Genomic DNA, 22818 nt, shown 5'->3' with positions numbered 1-22818 from the left:
AGGCTGAGAAAAATCTAAGGTTTCATCTGAACAAATGCAGATCTGCAGCCATGACTGACCAAAATGACCAGGCCAAGGACAGCACCTAAATCCACTATTCAAACATACCTGAGCAAACTCACTATCTCATTGCTTGGAAGTACAGTATTGGTGCCATCATGGGCTCTTCCACAGCTATCTCTGACACACAAATCAGGGAAGGCACTGGAAAGGGAAACTCCAGGGTGGGGTCCAGGTGTTACTGTCAGGAACAATGGACCCATAAGGACTGGGTAAAGTCCAAGGAAAAGAAGAGAAAAAGCAAGCATACAAGAAAGGAACAAGAGAACATCAAAAGTGGTAAGTCTGGTAAAAGAGTAAATTTTTATAGAATGTAACAATTAGCAATGGAGACATACAAAGAAGTTTTATCTATAGACTAATAGAAAATTTAAAATCATAATAAAATAAAGCCAATCTATTTCTGCATAATAAATATATTGTTTCCCCTCTTCTTTCAGATTAAATTAAAATTATGCAAGTTAAGGATATCTTACAAAAAACAAAGAATCTTAGTTTAAAAAATATTTGTGAAGTAAGTTCTCCTTGTTCGTTTCTACTTCTGAACAAGTGATTTGGAAAAATCCCTGTTCAATGATACCACTGGCTCCTCAAAACTAGACGATCTGCAGTCCAGCTCTTGTCTCCACATTACTTTCTTGTCTCACAAACAGAAAAGACCTGACCTGTCGTCAGTCAATTGGTTCCATTAAAGAGTTTGGTCAGGAGTTCCTGTATTAGAACAAAGGGAGAAAAACCAAAGCAGAACAAAGAGGTGAAATGGACACCTTGTACTCCTGATGACAGAAAAGAAGTCTCTGAGTCATGCAGAGTGTTCTCAACACCCCAATCAGATGGAGACAGGATATAGCACTATCTGAACACATGCTCAAAATGCTTTGGAGAGAAAAAGTTATATCCAAACTGCTGCTGTAGGCAGGAAGGTCATGCTGGGATTATAATCAAGTTTGTGAATAAGCACAGAGACATACCACATTTGGCTAGATGCTTTTTTCGTTAAGACTTGCCAGTGGTACAGGGGAAAAAATTGCCCTCATAATGAAAATTATCTCATTTGCAGCTCTGTGATAAGTAGTATTTATCATGAATCTTTGAATCCTCATGCTGCTACTGCAGCTCCTCTGGGATGGCATTAATGTACCATTTCTCTCCATGGCTCCTACTTATCTCAAACAGTCTCTGCTATAAACAGGGTTTTTACCCCTGGCCTGTGAAATTTCTTGAATTATCTAATAAGGGCCAGTTTCAGCCACAATCACAGCAGGTCCAGAATTCTGCCCAAATGTTACAAAAAAATGTGGGTCAACTGTGCTATACACAGCTGTGTGAAGATAAGGGTTTTACTGAAACTTCTTTACAGAGGCGTATAAAAGTTGAGCATAGATTCATCATTTAGTAGAAGCACACTCATCTCATGCAATCAAAATCATCAAAAGGGATTGTACAGAAAGGAGTGTGTATTTTTAAAAAGTTATCTTTAACTAAGGTCTAGCACCAAACACAAAAACGTGAATATTTAAGGAAGTTAGACAGCAGCACATCCTAAAAAACAACAATAATTAGCAGACACTAGCTTATATTTTCAAAGCATTTTACAAAAACATGAATTAATTAAGCCTCACAATACCCTTGTGAGATAGTTAAGTATTATTAGTCCCATTTTAGAGACAGAGAAACAGGCATGAAGAGAATATAACCTGCTCACCACCACACATGTCAAATCCAGGTACAGAACACACATGTGGTCAAATCTCTTAAAAGCTTCTGGTCTTTAATTTAAATTGTTTCCTCTCACCCCTTTTAAGACACCTGTCCTTATTTTTGAAAGATACTCACCAAGTGCTATACAAAGAATCACTGAATGGTTTGGGCTGGAAGAAACTCTAAACAACATCCAGTTCCAACATGCCTGCCACAGACTGGGACACCTTCCACTAGACCAGGTTGCTCATGGCTCCATCCAACCTGGCTTTGAACACTTCCAGGGATGAGGCATTCACAGCTTCTCTGGCAAGCTGTTCCAGTGCATCACCACCATCACAGTAAATAATTTCTTCCCAATACCTAATTTAAACCTAGCCTCTTCCAGTTTAAAGCCATTAATCCTTGTAAGAAGTCATAGGAGAGTTGCTCCAGCTGTCTAATAATCTTTTTAGTCTTCCTCTGGACTTGCTCTATTATGCTGGGGGGCACAGAGCTGGACACACTATTCCAGGTGGCCTCACAAGAGCAGAATAGAGGGGGAGAATCACCTCCCTTTACCTGCTGGTCATGCCTCTTTTGATGCAGTCCATGATGCAGCTGGCTTTCTGGAAAAGTAACCCATTCCAGGTACCTCCTGAATTGCTTATGCCCTGCTGTGTTGCCTCTCCAACAGATATGAGGTGGCTGAAGTTCCCCATGATGACTAGGCATTATGAACACAAGGTTGCTCTTATCTATAGATGGCTTCATCTACTCAGTCTTTCTTCTGTAGCAATACCTTCTGTCACCTGCCCTTGCCTTCTCTTTAATCCTGACCCATAAGATCTTAATGGACTTCTCACCCATCCCTTGATTGAGCTCCGTGCACTCCAGATGGAGCTCCATGCACTCCAACCAATCAATGACATAGGTGACACCTCCTCCTTGCCTCCAGTGCCTGTTCTTCCTAAAAGGCCTGCATCCTTCCATTCCAACACTCCAGTCACAGGAGTTATGCCACCCCATCTCTGTAACAGCCCTGCACGCGTGAGCACACTACTCACGACAAACAAGCAGAATTAGGAAAAACATTTTTTATAAACTCTGTTACTGGAAGCTGTTTAACAAAAGACTGGATGTGGCTATTTCCATACTGCCAGAGTGTCACTTCTCATCAGGCACCTGCCACCAGGAAACTTGCTGAGGCCTATCTGCAATGCTGGGATAGCTCAGAATCTGCAAAAAAATAAGGTTTCTTTGCTTCTTCCATACAAGGAATCTCCCTCTGGCAGGGGGTCTTCTCTAGAAAGAACTCTTATGAATACAACTGGACTGAAAACAAAGAAAGATTTTTATCAAGCAGACGCTCACTGAATCACTAGGTTGGAAGAGACCTTCAAGATCAAGTCCAACCCATGCTCTAGCACCTCAATTAAACCATAGCACTGAGTGCCACATCCAGTCTTTTTTTAAATGTATCCAGGATGGTGACTCCACAACCAGCCCAGGCAAACCATTCCAATACTTTATCACCCTTTCTGTAAAAAACTTTTTCCTAATATCCAACCTCTATTTCCCTTGGCGCAGCTTAGGACTGTGACCTCTGGTTCTGTCAGTGCTGCCTGGATAAAGAGAACAACCCCCACGTGACTACAAGTACCTTCCAGAAAGTGGCAGAGTGATAAGGTCACCTCTGAGTCTCCTTTTCTCCAGGCTAAACACCTCCAGCTCCCTCAGCTGTTCCAAGCCCCTCACCGGCCTTATTGCCTCCTCTGGACGCACTCAAGTGTCTCAACATCCTTCCCAAACTGAGGGGCCAGAACTGGACCCAGCACTCAAGGTGCAGCCTCACCAGTGCCGAGTATAGGGAAAGAATGACCTCCCTGGTCCTACTGGCCTCAAGGTAAAGCCAAGGGCACAAATGTATGTCAGAAAAATCTAGAAACATTCATCTATTGTGCTTTTGTTGCCTTTCTCTGAACTCACTTTATTATGAGAGATGGTGTGGAGGCACCAGACATCCTGGGAGCCAGAAAATGATTCTTCATAGTCACTCTGAGAAGACAAGCTCCTTTATCATATCACTCTTGCCCTGAACTAGTAAGTGACAGACTAAGATTAAACTTCCAAACCACCTGAAAGTTCAAGTCAATGGATTTAACTCTATAAACTGCAAAATTTAACTTTAACTGGCAAATGTGGCAGATCAATTCCTGCCTTTTTGCAAACCCAGGTCCCATGTGTTAGTGGAGACATAGAAATGAAAACAGTCTTTCCATCTTCAGCTACGTATGTCCATTAGACACTCTCCAGAGTCCGGGAAGTTAGTTTCATGACAGCTTGATCTGAAGATCCTCACCATACTTTTGGATCAACTTCACATGGTTATGGTCCACTGACCATTGCTCTGGGAGGTGTTTGGGCTTCATGCTGTCCAAGAAATGCTGCCGCCAGCGTCTTTCCAGCTGCATAAGAGAGCGCAGGCCTCCTTTAGCACAACACTGCACCACCTTCAGTCCATGTGGCACGTAGCTCTCGTTGCAGATCCTGCCAGGACACAAGCACAATTTATTTTCACACAAGCCCACTGTCAGACTCCAGATCTGCCTCCAGTGAACAGCAAGACACCTAAGAAACTTTCAGCTGCAGAGTTTAATTACAGACAAAGGGTAAGCTAACCAAGAGGGAGAGTTTGAAGCTTTGCTTCAATGCCAGACTGCTTTCTGGAACACAGTTACACTGTAAAGCTGGTTTCTCTGAATGGAGAAAGTGTTCTCCTTTACAGCAACACTAAAAAAAGCTCTTAAGGTCTTAAGGTCTATTACAAGCTCCTCAGGAGACTGCAAATTCCACAAGGCAAGAATTATGTGAGCCTTCAGAGTGCTGAGCCTATCATTGAATTCTCTGCCTGGATGGTTCTGAGTTACAACACCTGCAAACAACAGTGAGCATAACAATGAGAAGATACTCATTTCATGCAGAGACTAGACACTTGTTAAGAAAAGGTATTTGGGGAAACTTTGAGTAAGTGAAGAAGAGAAGACTTCCAATATAACTGTCCTTCAGACTCTTTTCCTGATCTGTCCTTCAAAAGAAGTATAAAAATGTTGGAGGAGAAGACGAAGAGCAAAAACAGATGACTGGTGAGGAAGAGAAAGAGAGAAAGAAATAAGAGCTGCAGTTCAGAGAACAGTGGTGGGTTGAGGGGAGATGAGTAAAAACAAAAACGAAAACAGTAAGAAATGCACTATAAACAACTAAGAACCTTACATCCAGCCTACACAGGCTTGCTATACCTGGTTTCCAGAGCAGCTGCTGCCTGGAGCATCTCTGGAGTGACTGTGTCTGTGTTATAGAAGTCCTTGATGCTTTGCAGCAGCTCTGCCCTTCGGGGGTCAGGCAGGCTGTCTGCATTCAGCAGGGCGCGCGCCCCCGAGCGCACTTGCCTGCGCAGAGGGTCCTCCAGGAGACGTACACCTTCCTCGGAGCCGATCGGAGCCCCAAACTCCTGGGCCAGCTGCTGCTTGAGGTGGTTGTCATAGTAATTGGAGATGGCATGGCAGGATGTGCAGAGTAGGAGCACGTCATGTGAGTTGTGGTCCTTCATCTGGATGGGGAAATGTCTTCGGTATTCATGAGGAACAACATTCTTCCTAGAGAAGACAAAACAGACACTCATTGTATTTGTCTGGAGCTGCTGCTCCCCAGTTCTTCCTTTTCCTGCCCCAGAAAGGGTCAGCTAAAACTAAAAGCCCAGGTAAGATTACCAGGACATGTAGTACAGAAAGTGATTGTTTTTATTCTTTTCATTTGTAGTTCTCTCTCCAGATTTTCTGCATTTCTCTTTTTTCCTTTCCAAAAATTCATCACTTTCAATTAAAGATTCATACTTTAATTAAAAAAAAAATAATCAAGTAATGCACTATGAGAAGTATACTTCTCAAATAATCAGCAGCAGACAAAAAGAAAAAGAGAAAAATCTTCTTTTTGACCTCATGAGCTTCAGGCTCACCTAAACCTTTCAAAAATAATGGATTAAGTAGTGGAAGGAATAGTACAGCTCTTTTTGGAAGGGTATGCCACCCATCCAGTGTGTATCACCACACTGCTGCCCCCGTCACTCAAACTGCAGCACATACATGTTTCATATGCTTTGATCTCTCCTAGGATCAGTATCTCCTGCCTCTCTAAGAGGAAAGGCTGGTCTCACACAGCCAAACAACTGCAGAGCACTCAAACAGTGTCCCATCCAGGACATGAACAAGCACAATGTTTCAGATCACTAGCCAAGCTTCTGGATGCCAAACTTGATGCAGACCTCAGCCCTGTTTTAGAAGATGCATTTTTCTCCTACCCACCAAACAACTCACCGGATATAGGATTCTCGCTTGCCACAAACAACACAGAGGTTTTCTTTGACTGTCAGATAATAATCAACTTGAGATTCAGGACGTCCTGAAGGCTCAAACCGCAGCTTCACAACAAAAGGGTCTGTGCTAACAAGCTCTAAAAGGATAAAGGCAAAGACAAAATATTCAAGGTAAATTGTATTGGAGAGTTAAAATAACAATGCTACAATGTAAGACTCATCCTAGTGAATCCCAAACAGTACTTCCAATAAGAAAGGATACAAAAAAAAAAATCCATGCTGCGTTAGGAAGAAGAGAGAGGGGAGAGAGAGGGGAGAGAGCTGGATTTCAAATACCAGTAGGAAAACTGGTATGCCTACCTCCAATCCCCTTGTCCAAATACCACTGAGCCTTCTTGCGATCACAAGTGCACAGGGGCTGTCCATCTGGTGCATGCAGGAAGCAGTTGTCATACAGCGGAGATTTTCTATGAAACAAGAGCAGTATTACAGCAGCTATAATAGCATGCAAAAAAACCCAGAGCTTTCTATAGCCCTGTGTGTCACACTGTAGGTCAGGCAGCTTCCTCTGAATCACAGGAGACCCCTAAGCACAAACTTGAGGCTGCTGAGACTCCACAGTCTGCTGCTTATGGAAGTAGTACATCTGAAAATTTATCCAGAGTTCATCAACTGACTCTTAAGGTATCTCTGCTCTCCTGCTGCCAACAGAATTCTAATGCTTGAATTCCAGTTTTCAAGAGATGCCATCAATGAAGACAGCATTCAAAAAAATTTAATTAGAAAACAAAAGAGAATTGAAGTCACAAAGGATGATGAGCTAAGAGTAAACTCAAAAAAAACATCAACTTACAGGCAAGGCAATTTCAAGGATCAGCTCCCTAAGCCTGGATTTTAACTTTTTTTATGAAAACTTTCCTGAAATTTTGTGTGAATAGCAATTACTTTATTCACCCAACAGAAATGGTCCAAAAACACTCCTGCAGCACTGAGAACTTAAACACATGAGTTCAGGAGAACAATAAATCTGAGCTGATGCCCTCAAACACAGGTAGTGTGTTTGCTACATCTGTGCCAAACACAGTTTGCCAGCCTTTGGCAGTGACAAGAAGTCCTGTGTGAGCAGTCTCTGGTGGTTTGTGGCAGTGTGTGAAAGGGCTCGGTTTAGCAGAAAACATTTATTTACTCTGCCAACCTTCTTCAAACAAAATTGAAGCGTGGAGCAGACTGGGCTCAGAGAGGACCTGGCAGGAACTGGCCAGACATGCCAAAATACACTGCAGAAAAGTTTCCTTTTCTCTCTACAGTGAGATTCTACAAATTTGTTCTCAGCAGAACTCTACCAGCTAAAAAAAGGTTGATTCATAGGCTATCTGCTTGCACTGAGCATCAACAGTTCAACTCAGCCAATGATCATTCCAGTACTTCCCAACTCTAAATGAATAAACATTAAAACTAAACAGTCTTACACAGAAAGAGTGAAAAAGGACTTTTGAAACCACATCCAGCGTTATCACAGACCAGAGACACATTGCAATAAATATTGTAAAAAGCAGTGAGTCTACAGCTCTCTCATGAAGTCAAGCACAGTTAAAAACAAAAAATAAATAAACATATGTGGGGAGATCTTAATTTATCTTGGAATGTAATTTTGTTTAAATTTTAATCCTCCCGTGAGATGCAGTCCTCCTGATTTGTATTACACAGCCTCCAAAAAAACTTTTTAAAAAAATATGAGGGACTCGCTCTGTAGAATATAATACTATTAATCACTACTAATGAAATCAATACTATTGACTACACTAAAATATCTTCATTGCCAATCCAATAAACCTAAAAAGAAGAAAACAAATACAAAAGTGTATTTCTTTCCCAATGATAGTTACATATAATTTTAGTTATGTCCAGTGATAAATTTTATTAGATTGTATCCTAACAAAAGCAAACATACAGATACTCCACATCTTCCACTGCACTGAGCTTAAAGCACCTTTTCCAACTTGTTTTTAATTTAAAAACAACTGAACTCTTGCTAGCAAAAGCTCATAAGAATTTAGGATTCACTCCAAAAAACCACCTGCAAGAATGGTAGTCCTGAATCCAGCAACAGTTGCCTCTGCAAGGCCAAAGCAGGACCATTCTCTTGTCTTGCCCCCTGGCCAACCCGGAAGGGCACTGCTTTGCTGCTACCACAGGCTGTTCCTGCCTGTGCCCTCTGGCACCTCACGTAACATGTCTTACCCCTGCTAACCTCAGCTTTTGCCCCTGCCATCTCTGTAGCCATGGTGACATGGGACAGCAAAGGAAAAACAACAGTCCATGAGGCAGATCCTGATGAAAGGACAAGCTCTGTGCAGTTCCCACCTTTTCCTTGGAGAAGACAGGGCACAGCTGTTTGGGCAGCAGAATTACAGAATCATAGAACATGCAGAGTTGGAAGGGATGCCCCAGGATCATCAAGTCCAACTCCTAGCCCTGCTCAGGACACCCAAGACATCAAAGAGTAACACCTGGAAAGCCAACTGCCTCCTGCTAGGACTCTCCTCTCTGGCTAATGCTTCCACAGGGGAAGGAAGGAAGGAAGGGTAAAACTTAAAGACAACACCTCAACTTGCTCATGATCTAAGTAGAGATCTAAGTGCTGCCCCCACTTTCAATACCACCTAGAAGAAAATGAGGAAAACAGGCACAGGATCTGACCCCCATGACTGTTAGGTCCTGTGCTCCCTTTCCTAAGCTCATATGATCTACTTTGTTTAATGACTAGAGCATGAAGCAACACTCAGGGTTTTCCACATGCAATGCAAAGAGTAAAATGTACTCATATACTCACCGTGCAGAATATCCCACACCCAGGGGCTTTCTCTTCTGCCTCCGTGGATCTCTCATTTGCTGATTGCCAGAGGGCTGGCCATTCACCCAAGATTTCCGATTCTTTGTCTTCTGAGGGGAACATCCCTCTCCACTCTTCTCCTCTCCTGTGCTGCCACTCTTTCTTCCTCTAAATGGAATATCCACCAAGCCCTGGCATTTACCCCATGCTTTCTCCCAGGCAGTGACAGAGTTTTCACCTTCAGGTGTAGCAGGGAGGCTGGTAAATCCCAGCAAATGGAAGAACACAGCCACTGAGACCTGGGCATCCCTAGCAGCATAGAGAACCTGCAGAAAAGCACAGCAATGAAGATATTGACAAACAGCAAATACTCCCAACATTATCAGTCTTTAGCACAAGGTACAGAAAACCAGAAGCTGGATTCATTTCCTTTTGAAGTTCACATGAAGTTTTGCCAGTTGAATGCACTTTCATAACAGCACCACATCCCACTACCTTGGGGTAGTGCCCCCAGGAATTGCAAGGGGCTGAAAATATATTAAGGTCAGACATCCTCCTACCCCACCAATCCCTCCTTCATAAAAAGTTCCCTTTTAGTACACTAAGAGTATTCAGCATGGTTTTTTGTCCTTTTACTCCCTCTGCCGGTCACTGCTTCTGCAGGCATGTGTAGCTTGACTACAGAAACTGGGCAGTCGGGGAAAACTCAGTGCTCTAAAGATGGTGACCAAGATTTCCAGTGTCTCTCTAATATTGCACCGACTGCTACAGACTGAAGAAAATAATAAAAAGGTGAGGTTTTAGAAATATTTCTTCGAGGGATCCTGCCTCATAGATCTTTCAGGACTAAAGGAAAACAACACTAAAAAAATCCAGGCAGAATAGCAGAACAATATCTTCATGGAAAAGGAGAGAAATGTAGGCAGTGAGTTTGAAATTAACTTTAGGCCCTGTCACACATAAAGTTTGGAGGTATAATTTGAAAAGGCTCAGATCTCCCTGTTGTAAAGCCTCTTTTGCAACTAAGAAGGTTACTTCTCCTCCCAAAACAGTAAGTTGAAGTGGAGAACACACCTGATCTTGTGTCAGTTCTTCTGCTTCCCAGTTGCTGCAACGCACATGAGGAGATTTGTCAAGCGGGAAGTTCAGGACTTTTTCAGCTAAAGACTTAAGGCTAAGGCAGTTGTGAAGTAGATCCTTCCTTCAATTCAACAAAGACAGTGAAACAAATATATTAAAAATGAAACTATACACTCATGCGAATTCAGATGGCCTCATACAGCCTGGACCTGAGAGAACACAATGCACATGATGCATGACTCAAACAGCACGCAGCTGCCTGCCAGCTTTACAGGCCCTCTCCCTCCTCTCTACTAAAATGTCCTTTCTAGATTTAGTACTTATCTTCTGTCTGCAATATGCAAAGCAGGCAAGGCTAGGAGTTAGTAACATTTAAGGCTGAAGTGCTTGGCTCTGAATTAGTCCCTTCTGAACTAAAGAAGTCCATCATACAGTGATGGACCACTTGTCTGAGGGATTCATGAGAAGCCCAAGAACCAGAAATGACTTGGAAGAATCCTGGCCACTAGAGACAGGAAGTCCATCCTCAGTGCTCAGAAGGCACCAACAGGTCAGCAAAGCATGGCCCAGATCACTAACACCACACCTAGGCACACATATAATTGTACGTGAAGAATATTTACAAGTAAAACATCTTGTTTTAGGAAGAGTGAAAGATAAGAAAATGGCATCACAAGTGTAACCTTTCCATAGAAGAACTGTTATTAAAAGAGAAAATTTGAACTGGTTTATTTAGTAATTTTTCAAGAAATCTTGAAATTCAACAGTTCCACTTACATGCCCTGGGCACATTTAACTCACACTTCTTGGCAGTGCATTCTAACATCTGCTGACACAGTGTTCATTCTTACTGCATTACATCACTATGCCTGGCCTTCTTAAAAGCTGAAGCACGGTACACAGAAAAGTCCACAAAGGTATCAGTCTGTGAGAGAAGACTAATGGACACAATTAGCAAATTAAATCCTCATTAAGATTTCATTTCCATTAAGATCACAGAATAGAAGTAGGACATGCTCTTGGGCTGCAGCTGTCAATGCCCATTCTCCAAAGCCACCCTAAGAATTCCAGATATACCAGCCTGATATCATTCAGCTTCTGCAAATCACCTAAGAAATATTTCCAACTCAAATGATGCCTCAAACGGACCTACTTGTGTCTTCAGGCACTTACCGCTGTCTCATGGCTAAATACCGGAGGTCCATGCTCCCTTTGACTGCAAGACCATAATCATGAAGCAATTTGCAAGCATCTTCCCAGCATCCTACCCCAACTTTCAACACAGCACTATCTGCCATGATGTCCAGCAGGGTCTTAGGAAGAGTCTGGCCACTGGCAACAAGCCTGGGCAACCGAACAAGAATGCAGAGGCCACTGGAAGAAGCCATCTGCAACAGGGATACAGGATTTGCTTTTCCCTCCACAGAGATCTGTAATGAAGTAAAAAATGAGAGTCCAGGTTACTGTATTATTAGTAATACTGGAGCTGAAGCAAACTGCAAAAAAGGCCATTGAAAGCAGGAAATACTTATCAGTTTACACGGTCAAGTATTGTTACACGTCTCTAAAACTTCATGGCAAGTTATGTGGTCTTTTTCACAGCATTACTGTGCCCAAGCTACTCTTTGCCACACTCCTACATGAGAATCTATCCTCCTTTCACCCGTCCCCTTAATAGCTGAGCTGGTGGAAGATATCAGAAATATTTTTGACTCCACATCGGCACAAAGCCACCCACTACATAAATGTGTATGGCAAATACATTGTTTAGCTGTGGCTTATACTAATGACTGTGGGGTGAATAAATTTCCAGTCAAAACAATGGCAAAGCCAGGCTTTATAAATTACTTTAAGCCTGTTTGAGATATCACACATGTAAATGTACAATCAGAAGAGGAATTTTGTTTTCTGGTTGTCCCGGTGAGTTTTATCTACGTATCAGCATTATCCTCCTTTCTGGACTTAACAGTCTTAAGATATTGTTTCTTAAAGATGTAGCTGGATTTAAATAGTGTAAGACCAAGCTACTTCTAGTAAAACACCTTTAAAGAGATATTACACAAAACACATAGTGCTATATTTAGCCATACAATTGTTATTATATCTAGTAAAGTCGATTTATCGCAGGAACTCAGTAAACAAATACATCTGGTTAATTAAAAACTTAGGATAATTTAAATGTAAGAAGAATCAAAATTAGCAGCTGCTTCACTGCCACCACGACAGATTCAATAGTCAGTCCCGTGGTACCCGTTTAAGCAAAGAAATTGCCCCACCTTCAATGATTTCCCCATGCAATTTGCAATCTAAAGGAAGCAGAGGCGCTTCTTGATCACTCACCCATTCACAATCAATTCCAAGAACCGGCCACTTCTCCAGCTCCTTCTTCAGCAATGGTTCAACGTGATCCCACTCCTCCTGCTCTGAAACTATCACTATGTCTGCACCAAGGGTCCTCTCTATCCAGAAAAAGGTGGGAGATCTGAAGAAGGAAAGCACCTTCTTATCCTCTGCCTTAATGAGTTTCTCATCTCCTGACTTTATTGCTGCTTCCTCTTGCTGACTACTACAGCGTGTTTTTCCTTTCCGACGCTGGGTCGCTTTCCACAAAACCAGCCCCCCCAATGCAACACCCAGCAGGGTGGCCAAAGTAATCGTCACGGCTGTTTGCTTGGCCATTTTTTACTGGGCTTTCTCCCCCTTCACCTCATCCTCTCAAAACAGCATTGTGGGATTTCATCATGGCCTGCAGAGAAAAATAAGAAAGGAAGAAATTTAGGACAACTTAATAAAATGTGTTTAGCGATATTAAACACATGCAATGCTATCATAACAAGGTTCTAGTCATAACTTGTAATCTTGACAGAAAAAAGGTCTGGGTCCCACTTTGATAGACTGGGGGCCTGCAGACAGACTGCTGCAGTGATGGACTGGGCAGGAAGAGGAGACTGAATGCTGCTGTTGATCGCACCACTAAAAACTTTAAAGAGAATCCATTAAATTAAACTGGTGCTTCCACAAACTCTGCTATTCCAAAATAAACTAGTCACAGTTATTATCAACACCTTTTAGTTCAGTCCGTAACTAGATCAACCTAAACAAGGCCAAAATGAAATTGCTGCAGAATAAGCATGTCTGTTCATGCATTAGTAAACAACAGGCATTTATTTATCCATTACATTCACATCCATACTAGGGTCAAATGGTCTTCAGGCGTTGAAAAGCCCTAAAACAGCAGCATCTTATTTAGCTGTCCCTCTATCATACAGAAGTTAATACCCCTTCAATAAACTGGAATCAATCCTGCTCCTCCATCCCAACCCACCACGTTGTTTCTGAAGGGCTGTCCTTGCGCACAGCTCCCCACAAGGAGAAGTTCGGGTGTCGACGCTACTCCAGCACCGCTGCAGAGCCGCTCCCCGCTCCTGCCCGAGCACCCCCGAAGCAACAGGTCGTTCACTGCCACCCCGTACCCTGAGCGCGAACACCGGGCGCAACGAGCCCGCCCGCAGCGACCTCGGTCCGACAGCCACCACCCCTCTGAGCCGGGGGCGCCTGTGATGCTGTGATCCCCCGCCGGGGCGGGAGAAGCCCCGCTAAGACACCCCGGCCCCGCTCAGCCCCGGCGGCAGCGGCGCGCCAAGGCCCGGGGCGGGCCCGGGACCCGGCCGAGCGCTGCTCCGAGCCGCTGCCAGGCCCGACGGGACGGGGGCGGGCGGGGGCGTCCGCGGCTCCTCTCGGCACCAGGGGGAACGCGCTGCCCGCTTTAGGTTCGGTCGCAGTTATCTACCCCGGGAAGAGGCCCAGACGCCGGGAGCGAGCGTGCGGGCGGCCGCGGGCGCAGCGGAGCGCGCACCGGCGCACCTGCAGCCGCGGCCTCTCCGGGATGCGCGCAGCAGCCGCTCCCCGCGCCGGCCCCGCCGCCCGCCCGCGGCCCCGCCGGGCGCCCACGGATCCGCCCGCTGCCTGCGTCCCGCGGAACGGCTGCGTCCGGCTGCAGGAACGCCCCGCGGGGCAGTCGCCACACACACCGGGAGCCTTAGCGTGGCGGACGCTTCCTCTGTGCCGGCCGTGCGAGTGGGCCGTGGGCGCCGCCATGTTGTACGGCAGCTAGCGGCGCGGCGGCTGTGCCGCTGGGCAAGCGCCGACATGCCTTCAATGGGGCAAAATGCTGGTACGAATACTGAATATCCAGCTCTTTTTAAAGGAGATTTTTGGAGTAAAAAGTGTGGTTTGTTGTCTGTGCCTAGGGAGGGCTTGAGGAGGGAGCCGCAGTGAAGTCACCCACACGCAGAGCACCGGGAACCCCTGGGGCAGGAGGGACCAGATGGAATGGGAAGTAAAGAACAAAGGCAGCCGGGAAAATAAATAGCAAATCGCAGCCACCTCCAAAGTGGCAAGCTGGAAGAAAAAAAAGGGAACAAATAAAATGGAGTGTTAAGAAATTAACAGAGGAACATGTCGCTTAATCATGACAAGTGATTGTTGCCCCCGTGCGTGCGGAGAAATGCGAACGTTAGAAGAGTGACACCACAAAATCTGGAGAGTGAGTGTACAGGCAGCTGCTGTATCAGAGTTACTATCATCAAGGTTTGAGGGCATCACTGCTAAAAAGCAAACAAGTTTCCAGCCCAAACTCCATTGCAAATGAGAGGATCTGAGCATCCAGTTTCTTCAAATTCCTTTGCATTTCCCAGTATCTGAGATTTTGTGCTGTTAGCTTTCCACCTAGCTGCATGTATTTGAAGTAGAGACTGAACCCATAGAAAATACTGTGTTAAATTAATTTAACAATTTGACAGCTTAAATTTTGTTTTGTTATAACTTTGCCACTTGTAGTCATCAGGGTAGGAGGATCTCCCTAGGAGAGATTTGGTATTTAGCAGACACATTGTCCAAAGAGTGCAACAAAGAGGCTGGCATTGGCAAAAATCTTCTATAGAGGCATATTTTTTTTAGTCTGTAACTCATCTCTACTCTTCCCCTTCTTTTTTTCTTAACTCAAGAATGAGGTACAGACATCTTGATAGCTCACAAGTAAAACAGGTGATTTCCAGAACACTTTTTTGAGCAAATAAGCCCCTCTCCTTATCAGAAATAAGATGACAAGGCTATTAAAGGTTAAGCAGCTACTTGTTCTAATGACCTGATCTGTGCCAGCATGGTGTGGCCATATCAGGTCTCACTGGTGCTGGGGTAGGATCAGAGTTTTGTTTTCCATTGACTTGCATCTGTATTTTGAATGTACAAATATTTTATACCTTATAGTTACAGCTTCTCTCAGTCTTGCTCTACAGTGGCAAGATTTTTATTAATTTTTATATTAATTCATTGAGTTACAAAGCATTGCAATCTCACTGCAGTAACTTGCACCTTGTCTCTCGTTCATTCTTCTCTAGAGGGAAGGTCTGCATCTCCCTTTCAGTCACAGCCTGGCACCAGCTTCTCCATCCATCCCCTGTGCTCCGATGCACCAGACACAACTGACCAGCTGAATTGCAGGTCACTGAGCAGGAGCCAGCACTCTTCTGAAGTTTCTCACATGACTTGTGCTCAGAAGAGAGAAAGCATGCTCAGGAGAGAAAGCTGGAGGGATCTGGCAGTACCTGAGTTCTCACAGTCAGATGGACATGTTCTGCCTGTTTTTCTCTCCCTCTCTCTTCCCTTCACATATATCCCTCAAGGTATAGCGCTTTGTTTTGTATGGTCATTGGAATCTAGCGTAAACCTGGATTGTCACTTGGATGGACAGTCCCACATTTCCTGTTGTACCTGTGACTGACTGTTCACTCCCTGCTTCCTTGCTCCAGCACGCACGTATCTGTAGTGTCAGGGTCAGAAAATCATGGAACTGATTCATCTGTAAACTAGTTCAAGGACAAAAGGTAACACCTGGGGACACAACAGACATTTCAAGGCCCAAGTGTTTGGAAAGAGAACCAAGAAGATGATGCAGCAGGGCTCCAGGATCCAGCTGCCCCACTGTGGGGTAGGCAAGGCATCCTTAAGAAAACTCTGTCAGAGCTCAAGATAAGCACAAATACTGAACAAATCTGCAATAATTTATTTTCGTTTTTAAAATAATAGAAGTGTAAAGTTACAATAGAGAAAGTTGCAATAAAATACCCTAATATTTATTACACAGTGAAAGTCTCCCAGCTTTTCTTCAAGTAAGAGGATTCTATCCCTGGTTGCATTTAATGCCTTTATTTTTCATGGCATCACTGATATTACAGAGTCCTGTAAGCTACAAGTCTCTTTAACAGCTTGTCTTATACCTACATAGCCATTTATTCAAGTATAAAGATTAAATTTAAAATAATTGAAAGCAACTGATGCATGAATGCATTCTGGCAAAAAACAGAACCAAAACAAACAAACAAAACCCCCCAAAAAACCCACCCAAAACACAACCAAAACCCAGCAAACAAACAAACAAAAACCAAACAAACCACAGGTTCCCAAAACCTGATAGGGACATTGCTGCTGAAGATGAGAAGATAACCAAGTGAGTAAACACCAACTGCTGGCTTAGCCTTAGTTATAAGCAATCTGTTATAGCAGGTAACTGGAAGCCTTTATATGGTAAACAGCAACATATACATTTCTGTGTCTGTAGCCTGATGTGAGGTCTCTGTCAAAAGACTAATTTTTAGCCTGATTTCCTAAGGAAAGAAGGCTTATGAAATTACTCTATATTACTGTTTCTGCCCCTGGGTCCCATTACTTCCCCCACTTTCCTTGCCAAAAAAGCATGTTTAAACCATTGCTAAATTCCATCTAAATTTGTACAAAGGTAACAAGTGAAATACCAAGCCAAATGGATGAAACAGGTCCTAATAAAGCTGTCACTGATAAAATGGTAAGCATGTGCAGACACTGCTTAGTATACATATGAGAATCCACACAGCACATCAGGAGAAATCCATAGGAAACCAGGCTTCACTTGTTCTGCTGATCACAGAAAAAATAATTATTTCTATAATGACATTAGCTCATCCTTTAGGAGGGAGAAGACTAGGGTAAATGAGTCAGTGTTCAAAGGAAAATCAATGATCATGGAATATCAAAGGAGAAAGGCCCAAGTGAACACTTAAATTGCTGGTAGCAGACAATGAGCAGAGAGCTGCATGTAGTCCCTACTAGCTCATTAATAACACTGTCTTTGAGACCTCATCCCAAGCTACAGAAAAAAGCCAAACTCACATTTCAACTCTTAATGTAATTTATCTTCCTTCTGTCATTCCTAATAACACCCTGACTACATATGCAAACAAGCCATTTTGAACAGGGTTTGTTTTAACAGGGTTGGTACCAGGAAAGCAGTAGAGTTTCTTTCCTCAAGAAGTCAGAATGAGAGCAGTTTCAATCAACTGTGAAGCCCCATCCTAAAGATGGAGTCTTACACTGCAACCAGGTGGATTGAAGATTTAGCTTCTGTTGAAAAGGCAATTCTGCTTCACCCTTCTCCCTGTCAATATTCTTTTCCAGCCTCAATTCTGCAAATACTGGTGCCTGCTTGATTCAAGGAATTAAGTGAGCAGAAAGCTAGCACAGCAAAAACCTGGATTTTCTTCTGGTTTAACTCCTTGTACTAATTCATCATACAGCCAGATCTTAGTGAAACTACATCTTAAGCCAAAAGATGAGTCAGTGGTAGCTCACTGAAGGGATCTGACAGAGTTTGCAGGTTTTGCAAAGAATCTGAAAAAAAACTCAGTTGTAAAATGCCAGATAATCCCACGAGGATGAGTTGCATTAACATCAATCATCATCAATGTATTTCTTCCTTAATTGCCAACTCTTTTCATTGCTTATCTAGAGATATGAATTTCACAATTCCATTTCTTGAAGAGCTGCTTACCTTACCCCAGTTCAGTCCAGAAGGCACTCTGAGTCAGCTTCACCATTTATGGCTGCTAAGAACATGACATCCTCCATCTCCAAAACTCATCTCCAAGCTGGGTACTCCAGACTAGCTTGTGCTGATTTTGGCACTCATTGGAACACTTCCATAAGCCAAATATAACACATGGCAGACAAGCAGGCCCAGTAAGTAGCAGCATCAGCACAAAGAAAGGGACAGAACACAGAGCCACAAAAAAATAAAGCCACTTTTCAGTGGCCAGAAATCATTAGATTGGCTTAGCTGCATGTTAAACCTACATAGCAGAACAGCAAACCCCAAGGGGAGACATTTGAAAAAAAAAAAATCCTTGTTTTTCTTACCTTTCTGGCCCATTAAAGTAAGCAAAAGGAGAGAAACACAGAAGCCACCAAATTTTCATTAGAGGGAATAAATTACACAATACTATTTTTTTAAAAATTATATGGCTAAAATATGATGTAGTCTTCTTGGTTTACTCTTTCTTTCTATTTATCCTTAAAAAAAAAAAGGTATAAATATGCAAATAATTAAAAGCCTTGACTCAGCTCTACTTTCCTAATTACGCATTCACTCTCTCTGACTCACTCTATAGATATCCAACTATCAGTGTCCAAACTTCTCAGTTTCCATTCTGGTTTAACCAAAGCCAATCAAAGGTTGCACAGAACCCCAAAAAGAGTATTTAAATATCATCCTTTCTCACCTGACACAATCAATCATACTTCACTTAAATACTTTTTACCTATTTAAGACTTCCTAGTGTTTGACAGACTCTCAGAGAACTGTATCCTTGGTCTGCTGTTACCCTCCTACATTATCTCAGAGTTAGCTCTGGGGAAAGGAGCAGATCCATAAATCATCTGCAGAAAGATATTAATTTATTTGTATTTCAGATGAGATACCTCCCCCTGTCCAAACTCAAAACAGAGTCTTTCTTCTATGAATGACTAGCAGGAAATTAGAGCTCAGCAGAGCTAGAACTCTTCCCTGAAAGCCCTCTTATCTTCTTTGTGAGTATCTGTGGATAGCGTCACCAGTTTATCTGCCACTCAAGCTTGTTTGTCAGCTGTCTGATCTGACTGAAATGACTTTGTAGATCCTAGCACCCAGGGTATATACTTCCATGTGGCAGCTCCAAAACAGCCCTCCAAAACATCCTTGCTGCTAAGACCCTTGTTTTCTTGCTGATATACAAAGACTGCCCAAATACCTCTCCCTCCAACATTAACCAATACAGCTCCTAACACAACAGCCACGGGAAATGCCAGAGTCTGACAACATAGCAAAGCTGCCTGTAGGCCTCCTATTAATGATCAATACACCTCAGCCATCAAATAGAAACAAGTAATGCAATTTAACTGATTCTCCCAATTCAAATTTGTTCAGAAAAAAATGTTGACGGGATAACTTTGTACCAACAGACAGTAAATCCTGATCAGTTATTGTCAGTCTTTCCAGAGGCAGAACAAAAAGTCTGTGGCATGGGCAGAAGCTAATATGAGAGTAATGTGACACCATCGCCATACCTCATCCAGATCAATTTAGTACTGCTGAGACACTGAGCTCTGCACAACCTTGGAATTAACAACTCTGAAACTGCAACCCATTACTCTAACCACATCACTTCTCTATTTTAAGGATTCTCCTAGTTCCCTCTTCGGTATTGCATCAAACATTATTTGCTTACCTTTATTTCCAAGGACATCTACAGCAAGTCACCACTCTGTTCATTATCTCCTATTTCCTTTCCAGTTGACTCCTCCACTCTGTTGCCTACTTGTTGAATTCCAGGCAAAACATTTTTGTGCTTGATTTCATGCTGCTTTTGAGACATGGAGGAGACTATGAACACGCTACAGAATTAAGCAGCTCAAGTTTGGTCTGTGACAATGAGTCTCCGTGAGGGTATAGCACCCCCATGCTAACATGACCCCCAGAACAGCAACTTGATGAAGTTTGATCTGTTCGACTAATTACTGTTGATACATTGATTCCATTGCAAGCTGCAGAATATTCCTGTTAAAGTAGACAAAGATGCTTCTCTGATGCTCCTTCAGTATGACTCAGGACAACAGTGTATGTGCTTTGGAGAGATAAAGCACTCTGGCTTTATTAACACAGACACCAGTGATTTTCCAAGGAAGATATTACCTGTATAGGCTATGATAACTTCTTCAGGTGTTATATTCAAAATTAATTCAAAGAAAGGAATCAGTAGAGTGAAAAGAACACTTACCGGTACAGTTTTTTAACCTATATGGTCATGTCATTGAGCAGAACAGATTGACAGTCTGCTATTATTTTTCTTTTAAATTCTGACTGCTTAAAACTGTGATTTAAAAAACCCCCAAAAAACAACCAAACAAACAAAAACCTCAGTTAAATCTTTCTTAAAAGTCCTGGAACAGGGGGCTTAGGAAAGAGTTTTATTTCTATGCAAAACCATTTAAGTACACAGTTTTCCTGGAGACTGGATCCAGAGTGTAGAGAAAAAGGAAATTTTATTATATTGCATATTTATTTCAGTATAGAAACCAAAGATACTCAAAGATATTCAACCTGAACAATACTTTAGGAAAGGGGAAAAAGTGAAATCTTGCTGTACGAGCAACAGCTTCTGATATAATTGTAATGGTGCAGAATGTCTTGGCATGCAAGCAACAAAGTTATAAAATATGATTTTATAGCAATGTCTGAAGCTAAGGTAATAAACACAAACCATGATGGAGAGTCTTTGCCTCTCTATATTGAGGGTGGCTAGACATGTACATTGCAGTAGTTGGCCATCAACAACTGTAATGAGAAAACATCCTTACGTACAGTTCAGATAAAAGATCAACTGTTTTGTTTTCACTGCAGTTGTGAAACATTGTTAATTGTTAATGTTAACACTGTTAATGTAACTTCTTGCATTCTTTTTTTATTCCCAATTAGACGAGAGAGATTTTATTTACTTTTCTTATGTGTTAAAATTAAGGGTATAGTGTTGTCAAATAAAAAGCTTGATCTATGCAGGATTTTGTGCTCTTTCTATAATCTTAAGCAAGAAGAAACCCAAAGCACGTAACTGACTTTTTAAAATGAAATAATTTCTGTTTTTATGGAAAAGCCGTCACTGGAATATGGCAGCAGTCTAAGAGTACTCGGTCACATTACCACATCACAGTTTATGTCAGGGAGGGTTTTCTCCCCTTCTTATTTTAAAGTTTCAAGACTCCTAATTCCCACCAGATGCAGTGCTACACAAAAATGGCCAGGATGGTCAGGCTAATTCCTCTCACCTTCTGAAAACTGTATCTTCCCTACTGCCATGGGGAAAGACAGACCTGAAAGTTTCAAGCTGCTAATTTTGTGCACATGCAGCATGCAGTCCAGCTGCAAGGGACTGAGGGTCTGTGCAGCACCTCATGGACATCACTCTTTGAATGACACTCCTGTTGCCTGACATGGCATCAGATGTTACCTGAGAAGTACAGGGTCCTATGAAAGAAAAAAGATATTCTTACTCCAGTAAGGTAAAGTTTGTGGGGTATTGTTAAACAGTGAAGAACAACACAGATCACCTGGTTAGCCAACTGCGTTTTGGGATTTAGTTGACACTGCAGGGTAAGAGAAGTATAGTCATTTGTACTTCGAGCAGTCTTCAAAGGGCTGCAGAAAGGTCTACTTGTGATGGGCAATTCTCCTGTTTTCAGTTGTTCGGGAAGGAGCAGGAGAGAGCAAGCTATGAAACCCATAATAACCATCATAGAGAAAACAACCACAACAATAACAAAAAAACCCAAACCAAATTCTAAAGCCATAATGCTTTGAATTCCCGTAGAAATCACTCAGCATTTACAGAGGACAAGCACCATTGCAAACCTTCCCCGCATTTGAGCTGTTTTTCCCCACATCTTCCCTCCGGTGCGTTGCCGGGCCGTGTCTCCGGAGCGCTCCCTTCCCAATCACCGCTCCGCGGGAGCACCTGCCCGCCGCCCGCGGGGCTGCAGGCGGCACGGGACACTCAGCCGCGCCGGCTGAGCGGCGGCGGGACGCGTCCTCCCGCGGCTCCTCCGAGTGACGGCTGTACCCGTTCCCCGGCAGGTCCTCCGAGCGTCGAACGCGTCCTTCCCCAAAAAGATCCCCGGAGCGGCGAGTGTGGCCGGCCCCCTGCAAGTTCCCGCAGCGGCGGCGGATGTGTCCTTGCCCCAGGAGGTGCTTGGAGAGGCGGACGTGTCCGTCCGTCCCCGGAGTGGCGAACGTTACCGTCCCCCCGCGCCACTCCAGCAGCGAGTTAACCGGCGGCGGCGCCACGCTAGAGCCGGGCCGGGAGGCGCGGGCTGCAGCTGAGGATCAGCTGCTGAGGGAAGCGGGGAGGAGCCAGCGGGATCAGGAAGCGGCGGAGTGTCTAACACCTCTCTGCCATGGCTGGCTAAAGAAAAATCATCATAACCATAACAAGGGGGGAAGCGGGGGAGGGGAGGCGGCGGCGGGGGAAGGGGCGGCGGGGGAAGGAGCGGCGGGGAGCGGCGCAGGCGGCAGCATGAGGAGGAGAGGCAGCCGGGGGGGCAGCATGCGGTCGGTGGTGGGGTTCCTGTCCCAGCGGGGCTTGGAGGGGGACCCCCTGCTCACCCAAGACTTCCAGCGAAGACGCCTGCGGGGCTGCAGGAACCTCTACAAGAAGGACCTCCTGGGCCACTTCGGCTGTGTCAATGCCATTGAATTCTCCAACAATGGAGGCCAGTGGCTGGTCTCAGGTAAAGCGAACGCTCCCGTCCCTCGCCCCCTCCCGCCACCCCCTCCCCAGGAAGCATCTTCCTCCCTGGCCGCCTCCCCTGCGGCCCGGGGGAGGGGAGCCGCGGCAGCGCTGCTCAGAGCCGTTTGCCAAATCCACCGGTGCCCGGGAATGATGTTTTCTCAAGT

The 22818-nt window shown here is 43.9% G+C and overlaps 2 protein-coding genes and 1 long non-coding RNA gene across 10 annotated transcripts in view; 1 reads left to right on the top strand and 2 right to left on the bottom strand.

Moving 5' to 3' along the window:
• Window positions 1–344: 344 nt before the first annotated feature.
• Window positions 345–14124, bottom strand: EXD2 (exonuclease 3'-5' domain containing 2). 7 transcript variants are annotated; one of them, XM_021547087.3, is made up of 9 exons: window positions 14057–14124; window positions 12366–12771; window positions 11199–11455; window positions 10020–10146; window positions 8946–9271; window positions 6473–6579; window positions 6114–6249; window positions 5040–5396; window positions 345–4290 (listed from the first exon to the last, which is right to left on the bottom strand). In XM_021547087.3, the coding sequence occupies exons 2-9, from the start codon at window positions 12702–12704 to the stop codon at window positions 4074–4076; spliced, it is 1866 nt and encodes a 621-aa protein (XP_021402762.2). In that variant the 5' UTR covers window positions 12705–12771; window positions 14057–14124; the 3' UTR covers window positions 345–4073. The 7 variants fall into 7 exon arrangements, with proteins under 7 accessions (XP_021402762.2, XP_077640228.1, XP_021402763.2 ...); XM_077784102.1 differs by lacking the exon at window positions 14057–14124 and adding an exon at window positions 13890–13958; XM_021547088.2 differs by lacking the exon at window positions 14057–14124 and adding an exon at window positions 13816–13838.
• A 6196-nt stretch (window positions 14125–20320) lies between these two features.
• Window positions 20321–21936, bottom strand: LOC110479663 (uncharacterized). Its single transcript, XR_013340106.1, has 2 exons — window positions 21477–21936; window positions 20321–21393 (listed from the first exon to the last, which is right to left on the bottom strand). It is a non-coding gene; the product is annotated as an uncharacterized LOC110479663 (long non-coding RNA).
• A 467-nt stretch (window positions 21937–22403) lies between these two features.
• Window positions 22404–22818, top strand: part of DCAF5 (DDB1 and CUL4 associated factor 5) — a 67897-nt gene continuing 67482 nt past the window's right edge. Inside the window, exon 1 of one of the 2 annotated variants that reach the window (XM_021547091.2) lies at window positions 22404–22652. In XM_021547091.2, the coding sequence (XP_021402766.1) occupies window positions 22439–22652 (214 nt within the window). In that variant the 5' untranslated portion in view covers window positions 22404–22438. Of the gene's footprint in view, window positions 22653–22748; window positions 22817–22818 lie in introns of those variants that run through there. The other variant, XM_021547092.2, reaches the window with a different exon arrangement.

The sequence above is a fragment of the Lonchura striata genome, chromosome 6 (genome assembly GCF_046129695.1).
Source record: "Lonchura striata isolate bLonStr1 chromosome 6, bLonStr1.mat, whole genome shotgun sequence".
In the NCBI taxonomy this organism is placed as follows: Eukaryota; Metazoa; Chordata; class Aves; order Passeriformes; family Estrildidae; genus Lonchura; species Lonchura striata.
This window is presented reverse-complemented; position numbering and strand designations above follow the sequence as displayed.

What these genes read in the sequence shown, in the direction of transcription:
- EXD2 (XM_021547087.3), bottom strand. Translation starts at nt 12,704, where the DNA reads ATGGCCAAGCAAACAGCCGTGACGATTACTTTGGCCACCCTGCTGGGT. An exon ending in TTGGAATTGATTGTGAATGG is followed by an intron (nt 11,456 to 12,365) that starts GTGAGTGATCAA and finishes ACTTCATTACAG; the next exon opens with ATCTCTGTGGAGGGAAAAGC. An exon ending in GGTGTGGGATATTCTGCACG is followed by an intron (nt 6,580 to 8,945) that starts GTGAGTATATGA and finishes CTTGTTTCATAG; the next exon opens with AAAATCTCCGCTGTATGACA.